The 18,247-nt window shown below is 39.8% G+C and overlaps 1 protein-coding gene across 1 annotated transcript in view; it reads left to right on the top strand.

Annotated features, from left to right (window-relative positions):
• The window catches only part of UBN2 (ubinuclein 2), a 39,711-nt gene continuing 21,464 nt past the window's right edge, over positions 1-18,247 (top strand). The window contains exons 1-4 of the mRNA XM_054386797.1: positions 1-438; positions 4,952-5,044; positions 9,959-10,060; positions 17,966-18,107. Of these exons, the coding sequence (XP_054242772.1) occupies positions 1-438; positions 4,952-5,044; positions 9,959-10,060; positions 17,966-18,107 (775 nt within the window). The remainder of the gene's footprint in view (positions 439-4,951; positions 5,045-9,958; positions 10,061-17,965; positions 18,108-18,247) is intronic.

Genomic DNA, 18,247 nt, shown 5'->3' on the forward strand with positions numbered 1-18,247 from the left:
ATGGCGGAGCCGCGCCGGGTGCCGTTCATTAGCCTGTCACCCGTGAGGCGCCGCGAGGGCGAGAGCCCAGCGCTGGAGCGGGAGCCGGGGGGCCGCGAGTCGGAGCCGCCACCGGCGGGCCGCGAGGCGCCGCTGTTGGTGCCGCCGGAGCTGCCGCCGCACGAGCTCTCCCGGGCAGAACCGCCGCCGCCCCGCGAGACCGGCCGGCCCGAGCAGCAGCCGCAGCGAGAGCCCCCGCGGCCCGAGCCGCCGCCGCTGCCGCCACCGCCGCAGTTACCGCCGCCGCCGCGCCAGAGCAGTCGGCAGGAGCCGCCGCCGCCGCAGGAGGCGCTCCCGCTCCGCCAGACGGTCCGCCTGGAGGTGGTGCTGAAGGACCCCACCGAGGAAGGCTGTGTGGAGTTCAGCTACCCGGAGCTGCTGCTGTGCGGGGACTCGCGGGTACGGGACCTCCCCTTCCCACTTCCCCTCCCCTGCCGCCGGGCCGGGCCCCGACACGCTTTCTCCTCCTGCCGGCGGGCAGCTGACCACGTCCTTGCCTTTGCCGTTAACGTTATCGGTTTCCCCGTGTTGCTCGGAGGTGGTCCCGGCCCGGGGGGGGCGGCACCCTAGAGGGAAGTCCGGTGGCCTCACCGTCGCTCTGGGTTCCTCCTGGTGCTGAGGGCTCCAGTTGCACTTATGGGGGAAGGGGAGGCTTCGCACTTGTCCCTGAGCCGACCGAGGGCTCCCGGGTGGCTTTTCTGGTGTCTCCTGGCATTTGCTGGGAGTAATGGTGGGAGAACGCCAGTTATCTTGTACCCTGCTCACGCCCATCTCTCATCGCTTCCTTTTGCCTTCCCGAAGAGGTGTAGAGTTGCATTCTCCGTGGAAGCTTCTTGAGGCAGCTGAACGACACTATAGCCATGCTGGTCTGTTTTCCGAATTGTCTGTAGTCTCTGTGCAGGTAAATGCAGAGTTGTTAGCCTGGCTCTGCTACAGACTTGGAGAAGCAGTGAAGTGGCCATTAGCAGACTTGGACGTGAGTTTCTGCAGTCTTGAGAGAGCAGGGATGAATGAGAGTTAATGTGCTTGAAACTTTAACTTCACCTGTAACTGTTAAGAACTTGGGAAGTGCTTTCTTGTTTCCTGTGCCTCCCAACTGGAAAATACTTGGTACTTGAACTGCTTGGGTTTCTAAGGAGAAAAGCTTGTGAAGACAACCTTAAGAGGCAAGCAGCCAACCAACAATACCCAGCGTTCAAGTAGGAAGGAGAAACACATTTCCTTAAAGCTGGGTACACTTAAGCCACCCGTTCTTAGTGAGTTGAGGAAGTGAAGCTACACTTTAAATGGTTGTGATTTCTCTCAGTTCTGATACTCAGACAATTTTAGAGAAGACTTACTGAAAAGGGCAGGGGACAAGGACGTGACTCCTGCTGAGAAGGTTGTGATAAAAACAAACCTCAGAGGTCAAGTATTGATACTGCTATTGTATTTTTACACCTAGCACAAATTTGAGAATGTTTAAAGCTTTCATTTTGTGAATCAAAGTGTTTCTAGGTGGTCGTGATGCCACAGCTATGCTTAGTAGCATGCTCACTTTTGGTTCTGTAGTAGGAGAGATGTACACACTGATTGTGTTCAAATGTGGGAGGCAGAAAAATCAATGACTCTGATTTTAATTCCTCTGACATCTTACGATGCAAGTTCAAGGGTTCTTTCTGTGCATTCTGCCCTACAGCTGTTGTAGGCAAACAGTGTCAGTTATGACTTCTCTGTGTTGGTGTAGCATAAGCATGCTGCTCTGAAGTGCTGCATTTCTGAGCAGCTCTTGCATGAAGGTGAAAATTGTGTTAGTGTTGAGAAGTAGTTCAATGTGTGGAGGTTGATCTCCCCACCCCGCCCCTTTAGAAGTTCCTAGTTCCATAATTGCCTTTTTCTGTGGGTTGTTAGTCTGTTTGTTGCTTAGTTGGGGAAAAATTCTTTTATGTAGCTCTGATGCAAATTCCATATCTTCTCAGAAGGAGCAATGATTTAGGGAATTTTTGGTACAATTGGAATCAGAGATTGCTTTTAAGGTAAAGAAGCGATAGAAATGCCTTGTAAGAAATTGTGTATGTTTTTTCAGCTCTCTATAATAGAGTTCAGAGTGAAATGAATGGATCATAATGGCCTGTCTGTTGCTGACTCTGTGGAGCAATCAGATGATTATGTAAAACAGTGTCATAAATCGTGATTCTCTTACAGCGATTCTGGACTTTTCATTCTTGTTTAAAAACAGATGTGTGCTTGGCCTGTCAGTTTAACTTCTTGTCTGCTATGTGATATAAGCTGGAAAAGCTACTCCGATGTGGTAGGGAGAATTTAAAATCTTTTATTGATCAACATGAGAGGGGCAGCATGTTTTATCCAGCAGTGAAATTAGTGCATGCTTGTTTCTTCATAGGTAAAGCAAATACAAGAGGAAATTTTGTTCTGCACAGTGCTAGGAGAAGCAGGATGACAGAAGACTGTCTTTTACCCTAGTGTGTAACCTATTTGAAGTTCTAAAATAGAAAAAAAAATTTGAAAGGAAATGTGTTCCTGCTTGTGGATTAGAATAGCTATGGTGATTTATGCCAGTTCATGCAGAAAACTACCTTGTTAAAATGAAGCTTGATCAAGAAACCTCTGCCCTCTACCACTTTTCTGCAGAATCTGAGATTCACGGTTTCCAAGTAGGTAGTAACTGGTTGGCAGGCAATACTGTGGTTTTAGGTGGATTTTTAGCTTTCCAAATTTGTTGGTTTAATAATGATTCAATTCCAAATGAACAGTTCTTGTAAAATGAGCTGTGCAAACTATAGGGTGAAGATTGATTTGGTTTTCTAAAAGTTGTTTACTCATCCCTTGTAAGAAGTTGCTTAGTTTCCTTAACTATTCCAGTTAATATTCAACATCACAAAATTAGGAGCTTGTCTTTCTATCTTGTAATGTTGTTTAGAACTGGAGCAATCTCCAGGAGCAGGCTGTTCTGAGAGCGCAAGGACCATTGCACAAGATTAACTTAAAATGTTGCTTTAATAGGTCTCCTAATGGAATGGTAGAGAATGCCAAAACTTACATGACAAGGTCAATTCAGCTTCTTTTTTTATTATTCCAAACTGGGGGTCCTAGCTTGAATCAGAAGCTGCTGGAAATGTTTATGTTAGAAACTCAGGCTGTCCTTGTCCTGCTTGTTTGTCTTGATAAAGAGAACATCCTTGACAGGATTGTGGTAGACTTCATGCTTTAGCAGGATTTATGTAAAGTTTTCAGGTGCAAGTAGTAAGCTAAGTGTGGTTGAAGAGTTTATTTGCCTCTTAAACTGGCAGAAGTGAAAATAGCACTCCCTTTTCTGTTGATGTAATTGAAGCTTGGTGCATAAAGCTTAACTCAAAGTGGGTAAGTCAGAAGCCTAAGATGGCTTCTGTCATGTAGGCTGTAAAGGTGCTGAAATAGTAACTGCCAAGTTACTGCCAAGTCTGTGAGTTGTTTGGAGCCCTCAGAAACCATCCAAACTGAAAGCTGCTTGAATGTGACATTCCAGTAGTGCTTAACTAATGAAAATGGTCAGCTACAGGTTTGAGAGGTTGGTGGAAAGAGACAAGTTAACACTGAAGTACTAAATTTTGCTTTACTCTGGCCTTAGAGCTTGTTCATTTCGCAGTTAAAAAAACCCCTCCATTTGCCCAACAGATGATGCAGAATAGATTTCCCCAGCTAAAAGTAAACAGTATTTTATGTTTAATTTTGCCCACAGAAAATGTGTGTATCTTAAATTTGTTTCAAGATTAACATGTAATTTTTCTCCAAGTAGTCACTTCAGAGAATGTAAGATAGTTCAATGCTATTTGCTGTTTTGCTCAGCTCGCCTTTCTCATTGCATTGGTCTTGATACTATTGAGCTGGTTTGTCATTATTTGGTCAAAGTTTAGTCAACATATTGGCTTTTTGTACTGCAGAGGAAGGATCTTGCTTTTGGTTCTGTTTTGCCGTAAGCCTTCATTTATTCATTGGGTGATCTATGTGCCACAAAGTGAGCTACCAGCCTTAAAAGTTCTGTAAAATGGAACCCAATTCCACTGTATTTTAGCATCTTAATCCCCCCCAATAACAACAATTATATTTTAAGTGAGCTGTAATTTGAAGAGGTAGCCTTGGTTTTCTGCCATACTTTATTTCTCCCCTGAAAAATCACTGTGTATACCCATGATTACTGTTCATTGACTGCTTGTCAGTGAAAGCCTTTCTCAACCCCTCCCCCCCAAAAAAAACCCCAAACATCACAACAACAAAAAACCCAAACAAAAAAACAAAAACACAACCCACTAAAAAAAAGCAATGAAGGGGGTACTTCCTGCTTATTTGTACAGCTGGAATAATCTTTATTGTCCTTGTGGTTGCCATAGCATGAATTCTACAAAATTGCTGCTATAATTACTGAAATTACCTGGGAAAAAAGAATAACAGTACAAGAGTTAAAAGGAGTCACATTAGTTACAATTATAACTTGCTGAGCTTTTTAGTTTTCTGGCTGCTTCCCTGCTGACTGGCATACCAGGTACATCTTGTGTATTGTATCTGAATCACAGCACCAATAAAAGGCACTGGTGGAGCAGAAGTGAAAAGGAGTCATACTTGGAGAGAATTCTTTCTTGTTGAACCTTAAATAGGCATAGTGCTCTTTCGTGCTTGCACTTTCAGTTGAAGTTGTAATGGAATGCTTGGGAAAATGAAAATTGGAGTCTTTCGTTTCTGTTTGTCTTCTTATTAGAAAAAAAGAAAGCAACTGTGATAATTGAACAGGTCCAACTAATTTTTAGACAGTAATTTTGACTCTGTAAATTCTGACTACTAAGTCATCAGAGCATTGTGTATTGACATTTAGTAGGTTTTTATTGGCTGCACTCTGTATTTCTTTGTGCAATGAATATTTAACTTCTGTATTTTTCAGAAGAAATCGGTTCACTCAGAAGATCCATTTAATGATGAGCAGCGTGAGCGGCATGAAGTAGAAATGCTAGCCAAGAAGTTCGAGGCAAAATACGTGAGTTACTGTACCGGCGTTTAAACATCCAAATGTTTAAGAGTGATAACTCATGATGCTGCTGAGATGTTAACATCAGGGTTTTCTTCCTTAATAGGGTTTCTAACGTACTGTAAAATGACTTCTGTGCATTTTGGAGCCGACTGTCTCATTATATTTAATTTAAGTAGCTTGAAGCTGCTACAAGCTTATTAGACAAGTCTGCTAAAGAGATTTGTCTATAGGATGTTTCAGCCTGTGAAGCTATTCCTGGAAAACCTTGCTATAGAAATATAAATGAGTAATAGATGCAGGTCGATGTTCATGATGAATACTGTGCCAGAGGAAAGAGTTTTCAAGTAAAGCAGTTGTGTGCTATTGAACTGCTCTTCTGTTTGGGCTAAATACGGATGGATCTTGACAAATTTCTGACTAGTTTGGAATGCTTCCATAGGAAGTTATTGTTGAATAATAAGTCATTCCTTGATGAGTTTATCTTGTAGCTGCCAGCTGCCTAAAGATACTCTGCTGACTCCTGAAAGTGTAATATAAATGACTTAAACAACACTAGGTAGTAACATAAAGAGGCTTTCACTAATAAATGAAGATAGAAATCAGAAAATGTTGATTAAAACCACACCCAAACAGGTCTTTAAGAATTCATATGGGTAGAGTTGGGTGATTAATTCTGAGCTGGCAATCAAAACTCATTATCATGCTTAGGCATGTTGATATTCTGGATTACTAATAGAGCACCTCAGTAATAAGGGGAAACAAGCAGTCATTTGTGTATCTGCTATTAATATACATAGTAACATCTTTATTGTCTGATTTATTTAGATTTTTTGTCCTGGCAAAGGCAGATTTCTCTGAGTGTGCAGTCTATACATTCTGTAGAAGTTATTATTTCAGGGCATGTTAGCTGTTTCATAATGAAAGAAACCTTTAAACTGAAGAGAAGAATTTTCATCTTTTGGTGGGATTGATGGAACCCAGTATACCCAGTGAATTGAGAAAGGGGTTTCAGAACACTGTTTGCTTTTCATTTGAACAGTAAACTAGGTTTTGAACATGAAGTGTTTCAACTGTACTTTTCTAGAAAACTCATTTTCACAATACAAGTTAAGGATTTTATGGAGTCCTAAAAGGAGATGTTTAACTACATCAGATGAAAGTCTGTTTAAGCATGCAAAACAATGTGGGAGGGAGTGGTAGTGGAAGCAATCTCATTCGTTTATGCATACATTAAAGGTAAACATGTACACTACGGACAAAGCATGTTACTAGACTTAAAAAAGCTAGAGTTCAATGCTCAGTAATAAAAATTGGCAAATAAATACTTTTAACTGTTAGCAGCAGGGAACAAAACCTAGCCTTTCACAACAGTACAAATTCATGGTGCACTTGTGTCTTGATTACTATTTGCACTTTTGATTTCTTGCCTTTCTCATTCTCTGCAGTACCTTACACTCAGCTCTACGAAATTCCCAGAAGGAAAACGTCTTCTGTATAAAAACCAAATTATTAGGTTGGGGCCATTAAGCATGGAGGATGGTGAGGGGTTAATAATTCTTGTGTTAGATGCTCCCAGTCCTTTTTCTCTTCCAGTACGAGAGCTATCAATCTCTACTTGCTATCCGAGCTCAGAGGAATTGCATCTCTGTACACTGACCCAGCACAATTGCTCATGTTCTGACAGCATCTGGCCATCTTCTGATTCTTGTGATGAGACGTTCACTCCTTAATTTAAACTAGAACAAGGAACCCCATGAAGTGGATACCCATTCTCTCTAACAGCATACTAGTGTAAAAGGGATCACTGGTGATATGACAAAGGGGTCTGTCAGATTTGCAGGAATTACTATATGCTTCTTAAATTAATTAGCTATTACTTGTCTATAACCATTTAAAATTGACTCAGTTTTTAGTCATAGCATGTGACAGTACTTCTGAAAAATCTGGTGCATGAGGAACAGTCTTCTGTGAAGACTTTTCAGATAAATTCTTGCAATCAAATCAGTACAGTATGGCATATATCTTGCAGATACTAAGAAAGGCTATAAATAGATTTTTGTAAAATGGGCTGCATGAAGTTAATGTAGCATTTGTTCACTTGATTATTCAGAACTTCTTTGTAATTGCAGTCTGTTTTAAGCACTAGCATAAAAATCTGTTCTGAATGGTTCCCGTGTTCATTCTTTTAATCAAACAAAATCAAACACTGTAAAAACATAATATGGAATCTTGGCTGATATTGTACATGAGAATTTTTATTGAATCAAAACAAAGGTACTCTAACCTGAGTTTAATCCCAAAAGTACAACAAAGTGTGCACTGATACTACTTCACTGTGACTATCTAGCAGTCTGTAGCTTAATTTCTCCCAGAGCCAAAGGCTGTGGTGTTTAACTACCCTTCATATACGTTTCTGCCATAAGCTTGCTAGATCGTTTTGAGTTCAATGAATTTCTGTTTCTTTGCACTGAGTACCTGACAATGGTGGTGTATGAAAACGTATTTGTATTTAAACCTGATGAGTTCACTTGGTGGTCCATAGTTCCTGTATTGTAAGAACCAGTGAAATATTTCCTGTTTTTTTGCATGCTATGTGAATTATGGTGATTATGGCAGAAGCATTTTAACACTGTTACTGTATGGCTGCACTGCTTTTTACCTTTAAACATACTTGTTGGATTACTGCTCTCTTTTTTTTTTTTGTTCTAATTTTAAGTGAAAGGATATTAATGATAGGATGCCCTGATTTATAAGTGATATAATGATGACTTCTTGTTGTGTTCTCTGTTCTTTTTTCATAAGTCCCAATTATTTTCTTTTTTTGACCGCTCTTGATTGTTGAGCAAATGTCATGGAGCTGTGTGTAACAGCTCAGGGCTTCCTCAGCAGCATAACAAATTTTGGGAGCGTGCCATGTTTTTCTTGTCTGGCTTGTGCTTCCTTTTCGTGGATTACCTTGCTTTTATTGATAGGGAATTCAGTTTATGGTTCATGGTTCAGAATAACTCTTGAGGCCTTTCAGTGATTCTCCAGTTGTCTTCTTTATTTACTATCTTCAGTAATTTGCCACCTTCCTTCCCCCACCCCCTGGCCTCCCTCTCTGTTGCTTCTAAAGATGAATGAATGTACATGGCTTGGTGATTTCACTGATTACTTTCTTTGCCAAAATAAAATACTTGTTTCTACCTTTTCTAGCCTTAAGCCAAACATTAGTATGAGAAGATTTTCCTCTTATTCCGTGATAGTTTCATGTCTTTAAAGATCTTTGTACCTTTTTTAAAGCGTGCTTCTACCAAAATTTTCCTGCTCTGGAATGTGTGTTCTTGTGCCTGTTAGTTCTGTTCTTTCTATCTCCTATTAATTTGCCCAATATAGTGATCAAGTTTACTGGGTTATAGACTGCTGTGGCCCTTGAAAAATTCTTTGAAAACTGGCATTATATTTGCCTCCTTCTAGTCCTAGTGGGCAAGGGTTGTTTAAGCCTTAGGTTACATGCCACAGTTAATTTGTTGAACTCATATTTGAGTTTTCTGAATACTTACATGAGAACTATTTGTGGCTTCAGGAACTAGGTATCTTAACTGGCTCTAGTATCATGACTGTTTATCTTTTAGGGCAGAAGGGTTGAAGGAACTCTTGGGAAAAGTGAAAAAACTTCCCTGAACTGCTGCATAAGAAACACTGATGCAGATAATCCCTTCAGTTCTGTCGTGGTCTTCCATCCTTAACATCTTGATCATATGGACTTTAAACACACTTCCTTAAACATAACTAGGTGGAGCCAAGCCTGAGGGGAAATTCTCTGTATACAGTAGTTCAGATATTTTCATATGTCTGAATACAGATTATTACTATTTTAATTTTGCTTTTATTCATTTGACTATTATTTTAGGGTTTTTTGTTATTAACTTTATTCCATATCTGCACTGCATTTCTATGAATAACAGGCAGCCACAATGTATTGAGAATTTTAATATTTTTTTAATGCCCATACACTGGAACCATAGAATCATGGAATAGCCATTATCACATAAGGATTTTGGACTGGCAGACAAGGATGTTGATGGACACCTGGGCTTAGGAAGAGGTGTGGTACAGAGGTGGATTGCATTGTAGATTAGTGAGATGAGGAGAGGTAAAGTATAGTTTATCATTCTTCAGACAGCTTGCTGGTGCCTCAATCAGAATTGTGAGAATTGCATAAGCTTTTCAGCTGGAGTTTAAACAGAATTCTTAAGTGTTGCTTTTATTTTTCTAAGTTTTTCTTTTCCCATCAAAATTTTCTTTTAAAAAGAAAAAAGTACTGCATGTTTTGGGAATGAGCAGTATTTCAGATATTTTACCATATGAATGAGTGAGGTGATGTCTTTTGCATTTCTAAGTATTTTTTCTTAATATGTTTTATTTTCAGTTATGAATGCTGTCACTCCTTAAACTCAGAGACATCACATCTGCAAGTACCAGATCAATATTTTTCTGCTTTGACTTAGGCTTCACTTTTCTGTAGAGGAGCAATCCATCTTTATGGAATGCTAGGCTACCAGCACTTTCCTTTGAAAGGACTCTGTCACACATTGCAAAACTCAACGCTTTCTAAATTATCCTAGTCCTTCTATCACTAACAGTCTTACCATGATGTTGTAAAGGCACAGGATGGTGAAATGTCCCCAAATAGGAAATGTTAGGAAGATCTCAGTCATGCAGAAACTGGGTGGCCAGTGAGTACCTTTTGGGGATGATTCTAGTGAGCCTGTAGTAGAGCATGTTTGCCTGAACTCAATCCTGTATTTTCCAGGAAGCATCCAAGAGAGTAAACCTGCTAAGTCCTGGATGACCATCCTTCCAATGCCTTATGCTTTGTAGGGTTTAGTACTTTGCTTTCCCATTTCCCAAATAATGCAAGGCTTGCTTGCTTTTCAGGGTGGAAAGCCCCACAAACATCGGAAGGATCGCCTGCAGGATCTGATTGATATAGGCTATGGTTATGATGAAACAGACCCTTTCATTGATAATTCTGAAGCGGTAAGTAAGCCTCATCAATGCAGCAAGAAGAAACAAGACAATGCTGCTTTTTTTCCCCCTCTCTCTTTTGATAAAGAAGGTAAGGGAAAATACTTTGTGCTTGTGTGTAACTGGTATGGATCCCAAGAGCTGTATTACTTTGGGAATCTCATGAATGATTATATTTGCAGTCTCATTTAGATGTCATTATGCACTGTAACAATGCAGAAAACTATTGCTATATCATGTAATTTTCCAGCTTCAGAAATTGTTTGTCTTTAACACTTACCGTGGACTGGCTCTGTTCAGTTTCTTGTACTAGATATCTGGATAATTAGTACATTACTGGTGTTTTCCTGCATTAGCTCAGGAAGCTATTCTGCTTTTAAAAGCCAGCAAGAATAGAATGCTTATGCTAAACACTTACCAAATAGGTCTGAAAACTGAGATATAACAGCTTGGTTAAACTGCAGAGTATTACAGCTTATTTTGTGTGAATAGTTTTCAGAAATGAAAACACATTTCAAGGTGAAAAAAAGGTATTAGTTAGGTGCAGGTGATATTGGGGATATCAGGTTTATAAGAAGGCACTTGAAAATATCTTAGGAGTGATACGTGAAATTATGACAACGGGGAAGAAGCTTGGAAGAGCGTAGATGTTATAAAAGCTTAGACATAAAATTCTCCTCTGTGTGATACTAGATCTGAGGAATGGTAAAGCTTTGTAAAGAGCTTCTATGGGCACCAGCTTGTAAGGTTTTGGGCATATGGATGTTGCAATGAATATTGTTTGTAAGAACTGTGGGGGGGACACAGAAGGTGTGTTGTAGAACTGCTCCCTTCTTGAACAAAAGAATTTCAGGTATTAACCACCATGAATAGCAGGCTGAGCTCATCTGTGTTTATCATTAGTTTCTGAAGTGGATCTGAAGACACCTAAACAAGTTGAGTGAAAAATGAGTTTGCTTATTGTAGCTAGGATTAATTTGTCTTTTTTTTTTTTCTTGGTCTAGATGAAAATTTTAGTTGAACTTGCCAATATTAAACTGTCCTATCATTATCCTTCAATTTCTGGTTGTGCTTGTGTAGCAATACTGGGGCCTGAGTCTTGGTAAGTCCTTTCCAAAGGTCAGATTCTGATCTTCAGCTCAGTAAGAACAAAGGTGTTGCACTCCTACTGACCCCATAGGCTTATCCTCACTGTTGCTTGTGTTAACTGTCCTTAGTTTTTATAGTTTATGATACAAGACACAAGTTGTATCTTAGTTTTTCTGGATTTGTTGTGACCTATCACAGATCCGACATGTGATTCTGATAACTTTAAGTACTCATAGTACAGGTTTCTGTCAAAGACATATGTGAGAGGAGCAGGGATGAAGATTTCACTGGTGCACTGATAGTGCTTCTCATACTGTGCCTCTTTCCAGTGCTGTTCTTGTTACCAGCAGCAGATTTGTTAGGTCTGCAGGAGCATTTACTTCTGATACCTCTTGCCAGACTCCTTGCGAAAACATACAAAAGGCAGTTGTTAGAGGACTAGATGATTGCATCATGTGGTTGCTGTGTAAGCTACTGGGGAGAATGGTGTATTCTCCAAAGATTGCTCTCCTGAACAAATCATTATGCCTTGTGTCTGCGTTACCAATACAGACTAGTGAGAGATTCTCTCTGGTTTTGCTTTTATCCTTATTTCTGTATAGAAAAGAAGACGAAAAAAGCAATGTGCCAGCTGTAGTCTAAGGTGCTGTTGCAGAGCTTAAGAGTCCTGAAATGTAGGAGTTAACCTCTCATTTCATCTTAGATGCAAATAGGAAGTGTTCAGAAAGAAAAAACTGTCTGACTTTGTCCATCTGCTGTGTGGCCAGCTAGTAAATCACTGTATACCCTCAGAAATGTCAGAGTCAGGCCCTGCTGAATCCTCCTTCCTCTTGGAAGATATGTTTTCTTATATATAAAAAGCTGTGTAATATCCTGGGCACAAACACATGAAAAATGAGTATGACTGCCTCTTGAATTGCTTCAGGATTAGCATCCTGTTGTTTTCTGTATCCCAGAAAAAAATAATTGAAAGGTTCCTTAGAATTTCAGTCCTTTCTCTTGTCACAGATGTGAAAGAAATACTGAGCTCTTTCACAGTGAAACAGATTTATTCCATAGCTTCAGAGATATTTTCCCTCTAAAAACAGATTTTGAAGTAATGCCATCAAATCCTATTCAGGAAACCAAACCAATAAAACCCCTAAGCTTGTTTTGAGTAGTCTTTGTAATTAAGGAATGCTTCCTTTGTATCCATTTCCAATGAAGCATTTCTGTACATGTAAAATGGATGCATATATAACAAATAGCAGATGTACTGGAGGATTTGGGTCCTCCAAGGATCCAGGAAAGCAATTGCTTATATTCTTGGGGCAGGAATCGGGGTCAGTGCAAGAAATCTGCTAATGGCATGGTTTTCAGGTAATGAACTTTAATGGGGCTGGAATGCAAAAAGATACAGGACATAATTTTCTGGAGGAAGGTTCTTGAAAAGTGCTGATAGAAGAGAGCTTCTTCTGAGCAAAGAAATTTTTCCTGTCAGACTCCTCAAAGGGGCACTGACATCTATCCTGATAAGGTAAGATAAATCTTGGGCTGCCTAGTAGGCTAGATTTGCACAGAAGGTAAACAGTGGCAATGAAGAACATGCATGAGATGATTACAGATTTGCTTTTATTGTTTATTCTGGAAAGAATCAGTACTTTCTTACAGCATAGTAAAGACTTCAGCAGCCTGGCTGCATTAACACCATCAAGGTCCTTGTGGCTATTGAACACAGGCAAGTAAGGGCTTCTGAAAAGCAATTAAGTGGACTTAGACATGAAGTCAAACTAAAGAACAGTATTGGAGAAAGTTTCTTGGGTACATATTACCCTAAGTGACACAGTCAATTCCTACCTCACATCTTCCTTCAGACTTACCTCCTCCTAAAGGAATAAATACATGGTTAGAAGTTGCTGTTTGCTTTGCATGTATCCAGTTTACATGCTGTTCATTTTTTTACCTTGCTGTCATCCTTGGAATATTTTTATCTGGTCATGTTTGAAAGAAGTGGCATTTCCTCTCTGAATGCAATTGCAGCCAAGTGGGAAATTCGTGCTTCTGTCTATTGGGTTGAGCATTTTGACTGTAGTCAGCAGGTTGTGAACTCGTTGTTCCAGAAAGATGTAAATCAAAACCATCTTACTCTGTTGTTCTTAACTACTATGTAGTGATTAGTCTGATGGCAAATACTAATCTTTACATAGCTTAATGGACCTCTGTGGTAGTAATAGACAGAGCTCATAACCAGAGAAAGCTGTCCCCTCCTCAGTGTTTCTACTGCTTTGATGCTGAAAACAGCTTTGGCTAGAATGTAAACTGCCCAGAACTACATAATTTGTGGAATGGTATTCTTGTAGATTTCTGCTTCCCATGTATTCTTCCTGCATGCACACACAAGCATACATGTGCGTATCAGCCTGATTTGACTGGACAGCTTGCTCCTGGGATGATACCTGAATATTTGGTTGGTTGAATACTTTCCTGACAATGTGAGCTTTATATAGATAGAGGATCCAGAGGAATACAGTCTGCTCTCTGAGCTTTCTACGATGCAATACAGAACAGGGATCTGAAGTAATACATGGTGCGTAGTGAAAAAGTGTTATTTTCTTACTCAGGGTTAATAAGGCATGCCTGTCCACAACAAAGACCTTCTCCCATGTTAAGCAGATAAATGCAGAGGAACAACCTCTGCATTTAAATGTAATAGATACATACATAAATGTAGCAACTTCTTGCTATTTGATAACATTTTTGAAGAGTCCAAAAAATAGCACCTTGTTGTACTGGAGGTTACTGACTGGCGACTGGTGGGGGGTGTAAAAGGTCATGGTCATGGTGAGAACAAAATGGAGATACGTAGATACACATAGATATGCATCTCTAGATATAGGTGCTTCTCAAAAACAAAGGTTTTGAAACCAATTAATCAGAAGATTTAGAAGTTGCAAAAGCCATGTTCTCTGAAGTTTTCTGAAGAAACTTTAAAATTAAGCTTAATCTTGCTGTAAATATGATTGTATAAGATACTGGTTCACATGATCATTCTACTCATCTGCTGTGATTCATGGCTTCCTCGCTTGTGGACTGTCTTCAATCCTTTTTCTTGTATGTTCTTCAGGGCTTCCTTTACTGCTCCACAGCTAAGTCTTTACTGTGTTTCACATAATTTGTTCTTCACTTCTTATGATAATGGTCCTGGCTTTGACTGTGTGTTTTCTCCTTCAAACTTCTTCTGTTTTGATCCTATGCTGCCCCTGCCTCACCAATTCACTTCATACCCTGCCATCTCAAAAGGGAAATGCCTGTTATGTCTATTAAACACTATGGATAATGTATTTTCTTCTTCTTTCATCATCTTGTACATAATGAAGCTGGTTCTGAGAGCTGTAGAAAAACCATCAGATTTCTCTAAGATTCTTAGTCTTTTCTCTCAAGTTTACTTTGCACCTCCTATATTGCATGACCGTCCTGGTTTCTTAAGATGAATGACAGGACCACAACTAAGCTACTTTGCCTCCATTTTGTCCAGTTAATAGATTCTTGCTATTTTGTGCTAGTCGTTCATATGATCTTAGGGTGTTTCATGGATCCTGTCAACCACTTTTCCTTTCTGTACTGCTTGTTAAGCCTTCCATTTCAGGAAGATAAAACATGATGACTCATGGAAATTTCAAACTATTGAAGGATACAGGTGCTGACTCTACACTGTTTATCACATGTAGGTGTTTTCAAGTCCTCAATGTTGTGGCAGTTAAAACTGTCTACTAATTGGTTCAGTCCATTGAAGTCTGTCTTAACAGACATGCAGTGAAATGCCTCTGGTTCAAACCTTGACATAACAAATGTGTCATTTTCTTCTCAAGTATCTTAATCATTTGTCTGTGCCACCAAACATTTATTTCTTGCAGCTGTAACTGAAAATCTACCTTCTTCCTCTACCAGATGCACACCTCTGAGGTGTGTAATAATCCTACCCTTTCTTTCAGAAAAAGGACAGTAATTGATTCTTAGTCATTGCTATTATTTCTTCCTGGTACTTTTCTAACACTTTCAGTGAGGTCCTGTAAATGCTTCCTCCCTTTGTCAGCAGGTATGTCTCAGACATTCTGGTTTTATGCTTCCAGACAGACTGTAGCTGTCAGAATTGTATTTGTTGCCTAAGGACATCATCTTACAATTTTCAGTATTTGAAAACAAAGACTGGTAGTTGGTATCTAAAATAGTTTGGGGCAGCCTTGTCCTTTGATAGTGATAACAGCATTGTCAAGGCAACCTTCCTGTAGCTCTCTTGCGAACACTTCCATAGTTTTTGTTGATTATTATGCCCAGAGCTAGAGTGAGTATGTTCATAGAATCATTCAGGTCCAACCATTAACCCTACTCTATCAAGTTCACCAGTAAACCATGTCACTAAGTACCATATCTAAATGACTTTTAAACACATCCAGAGATGATGATTCAACCACCTCCCTGGGCAGCCTGTTCCAAAGCTTAACTACTTTCAGTGAAAATTATTTTCCTAATGTCTAGCACAAGCCTGCCATGGTGCAGCTTGAGGCCATTCCCTCTTGTTCTATCACTAATCACCTGTGAGAAGAGACCACTACCTGCCTCTCTATATTGTCCTTTCAGGTAGTTGTAGAGGGTGATAATTTTCCCTTCAGCCTCTTCTCCCTCAAACAGTCCCAGTTCTCTCAGTCACTCTTCATAAGACAAGTTTTCTAGGCCCTTCATCAGCTTAGTTGCTTTTCACACCTGCTTCAGGGTCTCAGTGTCTGTCCTGTATGGAGGTGCCCAAAACTGAACACAGTACTCAAGGTGTGGCCTCACCAATGCAGAGAGTAGAGGGGGACAATCATTTCTCTGTTCCTGCTGGTCACACTTTCTGATACAAGCCAGAATGACATTGGATTTCTTTGTCACCTGGGCACACTGCTGGCTTGCATTCAGTTGCTTGTTCATTAGAATCTTCAACAAGGCATTTGGCCTTGTTGAAGCACATACCCTTGACCTTGGCCCATTGATCCAATCTAAGTCTCTCTTTAGAGCATTCCTACCCTCAAGCAGATCAACACCTCCACCTAAGTTGGTGTCATCTGCAGATTTACTAAAGGTGCACTCTAACTTCTCATCAAGGTCATTGATGAAGATGTTAAACAGAAATCCTAATACTGAGCCCTGAGGAACACCCCTTGTAACTGACCACCAGTTGGACTTCACTTTGTTGATCACCACTCTTTGGGCCTGGCTGTCCAGTAAGTTGTTTTATCTAGTGGAATATATCTTCTTCCAAGCCATGACCAGCCAGTTTTTTCATATGAATTCCAGGAGAAACAGTGTCACCCTCCCAGCTTTGTTTGAGTTTGCTGTTGATGAAATATTTCCTACAGATTTAACAGTTTTCTGGTAATACTCGGGGAAAACATCATTCTGAGGAGGCTGCTGGTTGTGAAATAATTATTACTGACCCCTCTACTTACTGACCACTTCTCTAGTGTCTTTGGATTTCAGTATTTTTGACATACAGCTTTGTAATTCTAACTGCCTTTTAAAATGTATATGAGTCTGAAGCCTCTTTGGTGGTTTTAAAACTGTAAACAGAATGAGAATATATCAGACTTTCAGTGAAACAAAATCCTGGTACTATGGTATTTGTGTTAAGTCACCTAAAATTGTAAATAAGACAAAATCAACATCTAGAATTAGAAATAAGAGAACAGATACTGTGGCTAAGTTGTCATGCCTGGCATATCTTTTTTAACAAAAGAAAACTTCAGAGAACTTTGTAGGAGAAGTAGGTTTTTTTTGAGCAGGACACTGTGGTTAGAGTTGATACTAAATATAGCATGTGTTGGAACATCTGAACATGTCAAGTGCACTGCAGATCTTGGTGTTGATGAAAACTGTGGCAGCCGTAATGAAACAAAGCAGATAATCTGTGAAGGTTTGTTTTATGCTTAATTTACAAAAACATTTCTACTGTCTTCAGTCTTTTCCTGAATATAATATCCAGTTCTGTAAAATTCTGACACAGATCAGGCTTCTTCCAGTGCAGTAGAGTGATTGTTTAAACTGCCATCTGCTTTTCAAAATAAGGAAAGAATAGGTTCTGGAAGTAAATGCAGCTATCACAGATAACTTAAAGGTTCTGTGTTAAAAGTGTGTCACTAACAGAGGTACTTTGAACTGCACATTGTCTCATAAAATGGAAGGGTATTCATTAAAAGAATTGATAGAGGCAGTTCTTTTTACAAAATTTGTTTTCAGCCATTGATGTTCCTGGTTTGCCTGTAAGGCTGTTGTCCACAAAAACAAATAATTCACCATGTGTCAGCCTGCTTTCTAGGTAAAAACAACCAATGAACAATCCAGTGAAGCTGCTCCTAGGCAGATGGTGTAATCATTGTTCCTATGGTTTGTGTATCTTGAGATTTAATGGCTACCATAATGTAACATGCTCTCATAGGCAGAATATTGTGGGGGGAAGTGTAGAAGTTGGCGCTTTTTCTGCAGCCTGGATTGGGAGGGGGGGGATGCCTGTGTGTTCATCCTAATTTCCTTCAGAAAGCAGGACTTCCACTGCTGTAGTCCTCTCTTCCTTATATATGTGTGTATATGTACACCTATATATAGGCATTGTTTTGAAAGTAAAAAGGCTATTTTGTAACATTAATGTTCTGTGCCTTGACCAGTAATTATTCAATAGTGTTCCTATCCTGTTTCTGTTCTAGCAAACTGTGTTGTGTACTTGTATACAATTCTTCATGTATGGGGACTGATAAATGAAATACATACTAATTTTCTTAAGAAATGCTGATAAACTCCCCTCCTTTTCCTGCACAGTATGATGAATTGGTTCCTGCATCCCTAACAACCAAATATGGAGGGTTTTATATCAACACTGGCACACTGCAGTTCCGTCAGGCATCTGACTCAGAGGATGAAGACTTTGCAGAAGACAAAAAGCATAGGCCACCTAAAGTGAGTGATCTTAATTATGCTTTTTATACAGAGCTTATATCTAGGTGGGCATAGGGAATATTGAGGCTTAGTGGGGTGGGGTTAACTTTCTTCATAACAGCCCTTTTAGTGGGCTTTGGATTTGGATTTAGATTTGGATTTGTG

This window comes from Indicator indicator, chromosome 14 (genome assembly GCF_027791375.1).
Source record: "Indicator indicator isolate 239-I01 chromosome 14, UM_Iind_1.1, whole genome shotgun sequence".
Taxonomy (NCBI): domain Eukaryota; kingdom Metazoa; phylum Chordata; class Aves; order Piciformes; family Indicatoridae; genus Indicator; species Indicator indicator.